An 11,121-nucleotide genomic window follows, 5' to 3' on the forward strand; every position below is an offset into this window, starting at 1 on the left:
CACTCTTCCCTCAGGCTCTGTGGGTGGGTAGGAGGTGACAAGGGAGGAGGTGGAGAGTGAGACGGGGTGGAGTGGAGAAAACAATTGCTTAAAAAAATGGACAGTGGTGGAGAAAAATGGAGTGGAAGGAAAAAGGAGCCGGAAGGCAAGAACATGGGTAAAGGAGGAGAAGGAGGCAGCAGCAGAATGGAGATAAAGAACTGTGGGGGTGAAAGATGACACTGTGGGGGTGAAAGATGACAGTGTGTGTGTGTGTTTGTACTTGGCAAGCAAAGCCTCTCTCTCTCTCTCTCTCTCTCTCTCTCTCTCTGTGTGTGTGTGTGTGTGTGTGTGTGTGTGTGAGAGAGAGAGAGAGAGAGAGAGAGAGAGAATACTGTGTTTGCACTTGGCACACAAAGTGGCCGGCACGACCCTCTCTGGCTACTGTGATGCATCTGCAGTATTTTAACTTTTTTGCATCTCAGGGGAAAATGTTTGCTTGTGTGGCTGAGTAGTTGGTGGCAGGGCAGGGTCTGGGAGGTGGTTGAGTGAGAGAGATTATGCTTGCTGGCTGAGTAGGGGCACTTGGTTTGATATGCAAAGATCTGAGTAGTGGTCTCTGCCTCCCTCCCCAACTCCCTTACCAGCGGAGAGACCACCATTGCTATCTTACGGATAAAAATAATTATTCTACTACCTCTGTATGTGTGTGTTTATTTTTCATGTTGTTTTAGGCTACGTAAATGTGCAGCAGCCAAGGCCAGCACCTTGTAGGCGTTTTTTAAAAAAAGTAACTGAAATGTAATTGTAGTGATTACTTTTGAGAAAAAGCAAAGTAATCAGTTACTTTCAGAGCAATTGTAATTGTAACGGTAATTACTACTTCTGGGGGGGGGCATGTAATTGTAACTGTAATTTATTACTTTTTAAAAGTAATCTTCCAAGCTCTGCTCCCATCACCCATGCCTGCTGGGGTTGAGGGGAAGTGGAGCTGAGTGGCATCCCTAATGGAGATTGAGTCACACCAAAATATTCTGCTCTGGAGGATTTAACACAGCCCTGGTCCCATTGGACCTCCCACAGTCGCATGTATGAGGGAACTTCAGCCACTGCAGCTTTTCAGTCCATTTCAAAACTGTAGTGCAACCAAGGGTAACTCATCTATGCAACCACAGTTCCAGGGCAGACCCATCAAGACTTGGATAGGCTGGATCTGGGTGGTCTAGCAATTAGTGAATTTAAAAGATACTTTTAAAAGATACTTTTTAAAACAGGGCTGTAGCTCAGTGGTAGGGCACATGCTTTGCATGCAAACATCCAAAATTCAGTCTGGAAGAGACTATTGACTGGAATCTTGAAGATCCAATGCTAGTCCATATCATCAATATTCAGCTAGATGTGATCAAATGGCCCCCACTGGATCGTCACCTTGTAGTGGTGAGTGGGCTTGCATGTTCCAATGAACCCTGTGAGCGATGCCGTCGGGAGTCATGTCCTCCCAGCAGAGTCCACCCATGGCGGTCAGGTCAAGGGAGAGGAACCAGACAAAGAACAATCCAAGAAAGTCCTCGACGGCAGAACAGGCGGAGGATAACAATGTGTATGTTACAACGGCTGTGAAGGTGGATGAAGGCTGCAGCAGATAAAGGACTTCCAATCGTCATGGTACCCATGCCATTGGATCAAAGCCTATTTCTACCAAGATTGTGTGTTGATCGTGGTGCACCGATCTCCCCACATAAAACAAATTCACGCACAGGCGTCTTCCAAGCAATCTTGGAAGACAATCTTACTCGGCCACGAGTGATCGCCAATGAATGAATGAATGAGGCTACAAGTGGCAAAACATCCACTTCTTGAGTCCACCTCTGCAGGGCAAGTCTAATACTAGATGACTGTAAGCTGATGTTTTTAAAGCTTTTTAAAAATGTTTTTAAATATGCTTTGTTTTAATATGTTTTTAATGGTTGTTTTGTTTTACTATATTTTAAAGTTTGTTTTTACGATGTGTTAAAGTGTTTTTAGTACTATGGTTGCCACTAGGAGAAAGGGTGGGATATAAATAAATAAATAAGCTCCTCAAGAAAGGGACTTGTCCTCTTGGGCCCTGATGGTGCCATATAAATAAAAAAATTAAAATGCCAACAATGTCTGGTGTTGGGGGGGGGGGAAGAGATCTAGGAAGCCCCAGTGCATACTCACACCTGCCCTCCTCATGATGTCCGTGGGGATGACTGTTTCCATCTCTTCAGCTCCTTTGGCCAAGATCACCAGAGCTCTCTTGGAGGTCATTTTGAAAGTTGGAGCTTTGCTTGCTTTGATCCAAAATGCTAGCTCTCCCTTGCTATAGCACAAAAGAGAGACAATATTAGACAAGCCACCAGGCATAGTTTATTACTCAAGTTGCAGCAAAACTGAGGAGCAGGTGAAGCAAGAATGCTGCAACAGAGCACAACACACCTAAACAGCACCTGAAAGTAGCTGTGTTAAGTCAACACCAATAACGCAATGGGCACCCACAGAGCTCTGAGAAGATCAAAAGTCACAACAAGTTTCTTAAGAAGCCCTGATTTAGCATTTTTTCTTGGAAGAGTGATGAAATGGGAGCATCCTGCCAGCTGCGTATCTGATCTTGGCTCTTTCATCTGCCTCAGTCTCCAAAGGAGGGAAGAGATTAACAGATGAGAGATCTCCTTTGCGGCTGAGTGTTGGTTATCAGGTACACTAGCCAAAAAGATGCCATCTTATAACTACAGCCCCAAATTCGCAAACCACCAAAATGATGGAGGGACAAATGTCATTGCTGGGGAAATTAGGTTATTACTTTTGAGTGCTGGGGAAACACATTTGCCCATTCTTATAGAGAGGGCATACGAAATGTTCTCTCCAACTGTTGTTATGCTAGGAAGCCATAATTATAATTCATCTGGCAAGGCTCTAAAGCTGTAGTCCGGCTCCGCTCTTTCTTGGAGGGCAGATCACAGAGAGTACTATTTGGGGATTTTACCTCTGATCCCTGGCCGTTGTCATGCGGAGTACCACAAGGCTCAGTGCTTTCACCGATGCTGTTTAATATTTACATGAAACCGCTGGGAGAGGTTATCCGGAGGTTTGGAATTCGATTTCATCAATATGCTGATGACACCCAGCTTTATTTTTCCTTCCCTCCGGATACGAGATATGCTATCCTCCCTTTAAATAACTGTCTAACAGCAGTTAAGACCTGGATGACACAGAACAAGCTGAAATTGAACCCAGATAAAACAGAGGTGCTGATGGTTGGGAACCGAACCAAGTTGGAAATAGGGAATGTACCGTTATTAGACGAAGTTTCACTCCCTTTAAAGACCCAGGTTCGTAGTCTGGGTGTCCTTCTGGATTCGGCCTTGACTTTGGAGGCCCATGTCTTAGCAACTTCCAGAAGCGCCTTTGCCCGCCTAAAATTGGTTCGCCAATTGCGCCCTTTCCTGGAACTCTCTGACCTAACCACGGTTACCCATGCCTTGGTTACGTCTAAGTTAGACTACTGTAACTCGCTTTATACTGGACTTCCCCTTAAAATACTTCATCAACTGAAGCTAGTCCAAAGAGCAGCTGCCAGGATGCTAATAGGAGCAGGCTGGCGAGTCCATACTACCCCGCTCCTAAAACAACTGCACTGGCTTCCAATTCCTTATCGAGTTCAGTTTAAAATTCTAGTCTTAACGTTTAGAGCTTTATCTGGTTCAGGCCCTAGTTATCTTTCAAATCGTCTTTCGTTTTATGAGCCTGCTCGTCCTTTAAGATCTTCATTAGACCCCGGCCTTAATATTCCCTCTTTTTCCCAAATTCATCGGACTGGCATTAGGAATAAATTGTTTTCGGTGGTAGCACCAACTCTTTGGAATTCTCTTCCGCAGGAAATTCGTTCTTCCCCCTCTCTAATTAGTTTTCGTCGCCAAGTTAAGACCTTTTTATTTCGGTTAGCTTTTGAATTGTAGCGTGAGAGATAATTTATATTTTTATATATTGTATATTGTATGATGTGTTTGCACTATGTTATTGTTTTTGGCCGCTTAGAATTCTTTGGAACTGAAGCGGGATATAAACTTTTTAAATAAATAAATAAAATAAATCAAGTCCCAATGGGCTGGCCCCTGGCTTTCTGTTGTCCTTCTCTGATTTCATGGTGGTCAAATAAGGCTCTTGCTGCTTGTGGTATATACATACCCATATATTATAGGTCAATTCTAGAACAAAACCCCCCCACACTTTATTTTAGATAATTGTTTAAGGCTCTTAGGCATTCATTCGTGCACCAAAAAGCATGTAAAGTCAAGGCACTCACCTTAACTTCTGAACCATATAGTGCTCGTTTTAAAGATCCCAATTTTTATTATCTTCATGATTTTTCCAAATCCCTCAAAAAGTGTACTGGGTATAGTTACAACTGACACAGCCAGCCCTGGAATATGGCCCATCGTTATTACAGGCTGCAAATCAAGGGAATCCATGGCAGAGATTTCAAAACACACAGTGAGGTATTCAACAAAATCCTTGCCCCAGTGGAACAACTTCAACTAGCGCAAAAGAATTTCCTCCCCACCTCAGCATGTGCCCCTTACCATCCCCAAATCTCCTGCAGAGGGTTGAGGGACCCGCACAACAGATTCAGGGCAGATTCAGGGCTGAATGTTGCATTACACAAGGAAAATTCCTTGCACTGACAGGACATCTGACTTACAACCCAGAGATCAGATCACACAAGGAAGCGACTGATTACAATTGAAATTAAAGCATGGATTAAGTAATAAAAGAATTAAGGATGTAAAAGGCATACTTTACAAGTTGAGGCTGCCAACATGGCACCCGCAGGCACAAGTGTGCCCGCAGAGGCCTTCCCTGTTGCCCTCAGGGCCTCCTTGCCCCAACTCTACCCCTGCAGAAATTAAGCTTGACAGAGGCAATACAACAGGCTATGGGGTGGTGGTGCCCATAACATATTATCCAGTTTGCCTATATGCCCATAGGCCTCAAAAGGTTGATTTTACAAACCATGAATTAAAACAGACCTAACTTGATGGCTGTGAATGCTCTCTCACATGCATGCACACAGAAAACCCTCTCCACATTTCCATTCAGCACTTTTCTTTCTCACACTCACACACCACTCAAAGAAGATTATCTGTGTCAAAGATCATATCAACAAGACAAATCATCTTCCTTTTGTACAAAATATACCTAATGATGGAATGCTGAAACACCAAGATATATTCTGTAGCTGCTCTTGTATATAACACACCCCAGACTATAACAATTAAAATGTAATGGTCTTTGGCTACAACAATCGATAAAAGTGGCAATGATGAAGTCTATTTTCACGTTAGCATGTACAGGACCTCCCTAGAATAATTAACTTTTGAGATTCCTTTTCACAAGATACCAGGATAGTCACTAACTTACAGGCCATAAAGAAAGTCAAGGATGACACATGAATGGAGGACGGCCTGGCAACAGCCAATAGGCCAAGGGGCTCCTGACCCCAGAGGAACGTGCTTATGCCCTTCAGAGGGACCCGACTGGCCCCTGTGGGAATGGACCCAGGTACAGTTCAACAGGGGCAGTTCTGTGGGGGGAAAGCCAGCTTCAGTCAAAACAATTTTGTGCTCATGGATCAAAGAAATACCCGGGGTTTTTAATGAGCCAGACTGAAATCCCTAAATCCAGTGATGGGGCCTAATCCTGAGGAAGCCTGCCATGAGACGATGTCTCTCTGGGAGTGTGCCGACATTTCAGAGTTGGCCTGAACTAATGTGTCCCACTGACTTCAGTGGGCAGCCTAGCCTGCTACAGGTTAGCTGACGCCAGGGTCACAGCGTTCCTTTTTAAAAATGAAGTCTCTAGCCCTTGTAGGACCTGAGACAGGAGGCGAAATTGCAGGTACTACTCTGCTCCTCAGTTCTGGGGGAAACTAGCCAGCTCCCACTTTCCAGTTGTTTTAGTCAATGAATAAAGTCATAGCAATGACTGATATTAAGGGCAGCAGATCCAACCAATTAAAGGCAAGTGTGACATGCCAGTTTCCTATAGGAAAAGCTTCAAGGTTCATTTTCAAAGCCTCTTCTGCACATCTTCCCGGCTGCTGCCCCATAGAAAAGGGTTCAGCCCTCCAGGATTTTTGTGTTGCAGTGGAGCGGCTATCCAAAGCCAAAAAGATACTAGCAAAGAGAGGAGCTCATGCTCTTCCTAACTCTCTGGGGCCTATTTCATACTTCCCTGTCCCCCTCCCCAAAAAAGTGATTTCCCCACCCCCTCATGGGATTTTTTTTTTGGGGGGGAATAGCCTGCCAGTGTCAATGCAGATAAACTCCATCATTATTACACTAGCATTGACGGCTCTGGTTGAGAGAGCACGGGCTACATCAGCCCTGCAGAGTAGCCTAATGTAGGTGTATCTATTTAGCTGGGGAGGAAGGAGTTACAGGTGTGCCTGACAGCCCTGCAGGGTAGGCCTATGCTGTTATCCAGGCATATTGGCCTTTTTTAGGGGGCGGGAAGCCTTGGCGCTGGACTGCGAGAGCAACCGCCGGCTGTGGCTGCAGCCCGACCCAGGAGGCCTTTGGCTCAGCAACAGCTGGCGGGCCTGGGGCTCCGTCGCGGCGGGGCCTGCTTCCCGTGGGTGGATAGGTAGGTGGGGGGCAGCCCTGGGGCGCAGTTAGGGGCCACGTTCCTCTGGGCGTTTCGAGCAGGGCTGGGGGCGGAGGGGAAGTGAGGACCCAGGGGCGCACGGCAGCTGCGCCTGCCTGCCGCCCGCTCCGATGGCCGGAAGAGGGGCGCCTCCACCGCCGCTCGACTCGCATCCTGACCCGAGTCGGCCTGGGGAGGGACGCAGCACCGGCCAGGCCAGGCCGACCCGCCTCCTTTCCACGGGAGCGGGAGGCGAAGTGGCTGGTGGCGCATTCTCACGCTCGCGCAGAGGCAGCCTTACAAGTCAGGCTCCACCGCGAAGCCTTCGCCTGGCACAGGCCACGTCCCCTCTTCCCCACCCGCTTGCGAGCCCGTCCTTACGTACAAAAGGCAGGCAAGCCGCGCGTAATCGAGGGCGGCAGCTGCAGCCGTGTGCCGCCTCCTACCTCCGCCAAGACGCTGCTCCTCCTGCTGCGGGGACTCCGAGACTAGTGGCGGCGCAACGAGAGCGGCGACTAATAGTTCTTCCCCGCCTCCCCGTCCAGAGGAATGGAACAGCCCGAGAGCCTGCCTGCCCTCCCTCTTCGCCCCACAGAATCCTGGGAACTGTAGTTTAGTCCTCTCAGAGCTGCAATTTGACAGGTTAAACCGTATTGCGATTCGCGTCAAGTACACTTTTTATCTCACACTTGCCGGTCAGTATGACCATTTATTTATTTATTAAATTTCTATACCGCCTCATAGCCGAAGCTCTGTGGGCGGTTCACAACAGAATAAAACATCAATATACAATTAAAACTACATATAGAATTCAAAAACACACAGGAATACTAAATATTAAAATACTAATATACCAAAATACTAAAATTATTAAATGTAAAAGTACGAAGATGTGATAATGTTACATGATTAAAATGCCTGAGAGAAGAGGAAGGTTTTAACCTGGCGCCGAAAAGATAACAACGTTGGTGCCAGGCATACTTCAAGGGGGAGATCGTTCCATAGTTCGGGGGCCACCACTGAGAAGGCCCATTTTCTTGTTGCTACCCTCCGAGCTTCTCTCTGAGTAGGCGCCTGGAGGAGGGCCTTCGATGTTGAACGAAGTGTACAGGTTCCATGAGGTATTGTGGTCCCAGGCCGTGTAAGGCTTTATAGGTTAAGTCAAAATATATATAGGGTGTGGACATTCATTAATATCAAAAAAAGAGAGGGGATGTCCCCAGAATGTCAAGGAGGGAAGTTCCAAACTGTATAGATTTATTTGTTTATTTTCTTTAAAAGAGAAAAAAATTCTTCTTAAAATACCCAACGCGTTTCAGTCTTATAACTAGGCTTTCATCAGGGGCTACAAATCAAATATAAAGAACATCATTTTGACAGACATATGTAGGTATAAATTTTCGTTAAAATATCTTGAAAAAACATTCTTCATTTGATACACTTATAATCTTTATATATGCACAAATAATTTTTTGTTGTTATAAACAACTCCTTAAAAATATCATTTTGTTTACCTATAGACTATATATATATATCTAGGTGCACAAATCCATATAAGATATCTTATCTTTCTATACAGTATCTAAAAGATTTTATATTATCAGAAACACTTACATTTATGCCTCTTGTTCTTTTTTATTTAAATTATTCCAATGATGTTGGGGAGATGATTCTAATTTTTCTAGGTCTCGAGTAATAAGTGTTTCAAAGGTGTTTATGAATGGGTCCGAGGCTCTAAAAGTGTTATCAAAGGACAATTCAATTATTATAAAATCAGCGGATAAGGGAGGAGCAATAGTTATACAAGACACACACGTGTATAAAAAAGAGGTATTACGACAGTTGGCGGATACAACTGCCTATAAGGCATGCCAAGGTGATCCCACCCTTTCCATTATAAGGGAAATAAGAAACACTTTGGTAGAAGGAGTATGTTTAGGTTATATAACCCAGGAAGAACAAAGATTTCTAGATAAAGAAAAACCAAGAGTCCCTGTTTTTTATACTCTACCAAAAATCCATAAAGGAATCTCACCTTCCCCTGGACGACCTATTATATCAGGTTGTGGATCCATTTTGGAACCAATATCCCAATATATAGATTATTTTTTTAAACCTTTTATACCCCAAATACCATCATATATTAGGGACTCTACAGATTTCATTAATAAAATAGAACCCATGGAGGTGTCACCTATGGACTTATTAGTAACCATGGATGTAAGATCACTTTACACCAGTATACCCCAACAGGAAGCACTTGATATCATTTACTCCACTTTAGATAGACGGCATGATACTAATCCTCCAACACATTTTTTGGGAGAATTAGCAGATATAGCCATGAGAAAAAACTACTTTAAATTTGATCAATTTTTCTATTGGCAAATCAAAGGAGTGGCAATGGGATGTCCTATGGCACCAGAGGTAGCAAACCTGTTTATGGAAAATTTTGAGAAGGATATTCATATATCTTCAAATATATATACACAACAACTACGATGTTGGTGGAGATTTATAGATGACATCTTTTGTATTTGGAAAGGTTCACCTGAATCATTAGAAAAATTCATAGAATGGATAAATAATAAAGATCCTAATATTCAGTTTGATCATCAATATGACAAAACAGAAATAAATTTTCTAGATTTGGTCATCAGGAAAGAAAATAACCATCTCTATACCACAATGTATAAGAAACCAACAGATAGAAATACCTATCTCTGTTTTGACAGTTCCCATCCAATACCATTAAGATATAATCTACCACATAGTCAATTTTTGAGGATAAAACGAAATTGTACATTAGAGAAAGATTTTCTTTTGCACTCAGAGAATTTAAAACAACAATTTATTCATAGAGGATACCCTTCCCAAATTGTAGAACAAAATTTTACAAAGGTTTTACATAAAAAAACGAATGGATTTAATGAAAAAAACTGATAAACTTCCATCCCAGAGAATACATTGTAATCTCACTTATGATTATGTATCCAATAAATTACAAGGTAGTATCAAAAGAAATTGGCACATAATACAACATATTCCTGGGTGCCAAGACTTGCCACTTTTCTCTTATAAAAGAACTAGAAATTTAAAAGATCTGTTAGTGAATAGTAACTTCAAGAAACATACACCTCTTCTTACTTGTAATCTCCCTGGAACACGCCCACCAGTAGGACATCATCCTTGTGGATACTGTTCTTTTTGTAAATACACCTTTAAGGTCCAACATTTTATTAACCCAATTGATCAAAAGAAATGCATAATACATCACTTTTCAAACTGCAATACTGCAAATGTAATCTATGCAATACAATGTGGATGCTTAAAAATGTACGTAGGACAAACATCAAGAAAAATTAAAATACGGATAGGAGAACATCTGAATAATATAAAAAACAAAAAACCAGGAGCACCTTTGGTATCTCATTGCCTGCAATGTTCTGAATATATAAAAATAGGTTTAAAATTTTGGGTTTTACAACAAATACAAGGATCATTTCCCAGTTCTGTTTTATACAAAAAAGAAATAGGATGGATCTTAAGACTCAAGACAGTGACACCTAATGGTCTAAATGAAGAATGTTCATTTCTTCCTTTATTGTAAAGGTTTTCTCAAGTCCAAAATTTTTTTTACTCATAAGTATTCTACAGGTGTTTTCTATTATACTTCTAAAAGGTTAAGAAAATTATCCTTCTGGTCATATGGTAGTTCAATGAAAAAAAGATTTAAAGGGTTTTCTCTGATTTGAAATAAGTCATAAAGATATTGAAGCCATCCATAGTGAAAGTGAGAAGTACTCTATTGAATAAAGCATTTCAACAACATAAATGTAAGTGTTTCTGATAATATAAAATCTTTTAGATACTGTATAGAAAGATAAGGTATCTTATATGGATTTGTGCACCTAGATATATATATATATAGTCTATAGGTAAACAAAATGATATCTTTAAGGAGTTGTTTATAACAACAAAAAATTATTTGTGCATATATAAAGATTGTAAGTGTATCAAATGAAGAATGTTTTTTCAAGATATTTTAACGAAAATTTATACCTACATATGTCTGTCAAAATGATGTTCTTTATATTTGATTTGTAGCCCCTGATGAAAGCCTAGTTATAAGGCTGAAACGCGTTGGGTATTTTAAGAATAATTTTTTTCTCTTTTAAAGAAAATAAACAAATAAATCTATACAGTTTGGAACTTCCCTCCTTGACATTCTGAGGACATCCCCTCTCTTTTTTTTATTTATAGGTTAAGACCAGCACCTTGAATTGGGACCGGAAACATATAGGCAGCCAGTGCAAGTGGGCCAGAATCGGTGTTATATGTTCGGACCGCCTGGTCCCCGTTAACAATCTGGCCGCTGCATTTTGCACGAGCTGCAGTTTCCGAACCGTCTTCAAAGGCAGCCCCACATAGAGCGCATTACAGTAATCTGATTTAGAGGTTACTAGAGCATGAACA

General features: G+C 42.3%; 1 protein-coding gene across 3 annotated transcripts in view; it reads right to left on the bottom strand.

Annotated features, from left to right (window-relative positions):
• PARK7 (Parkinsonism associated deglycase) overlaps positions 1–7,200 on the bottom strand; it is an 18,669-nt gene extending 11,469 nt beyond the window's left edge. The window contains exons 1-2 of one of the 3 annotated variants that reach the window (XM_061602023.1): positions 7,092–7,200; positions 2,182–2,323 (exon numbers count right to left, since the gene is read on the bottom strand). In XM_061602023.1, the coding sequence (XP_061458007.1) occupies positions 2,182–2,271 (90 nt within the window). In that variant the 5' untranslated portion in view covers positions 2,272–2,323; positions 7,092–7,200. Of the gene's footprint in view, positions 1–2,181; positions 2,324–6,946; positions 6,968–7,030 lie in introns of those variants that run through there. The other 2 variants (XM_061602022.1, XM_061602024.1) reach the window with 2 other exon arrangements.
• Between the last annotated feature and the right edge of the window lie 3,921 nt (positions 7,201–11,121).

This window comes from Rhineura floridana, chromosome 18, assembly GCF_030035675.1.
Source record: "Rhineura floridana isolate rRhiFlo1 chromosome 18, rRhiFlo1.hap2, whole genome shotgun sequence".
Lineage (NCBI taxonomy): Eukaryota > Metazoa > Chordata > Lepidosauria > Squamata > Rhineuridae > Rhineura > Rhineura floridana.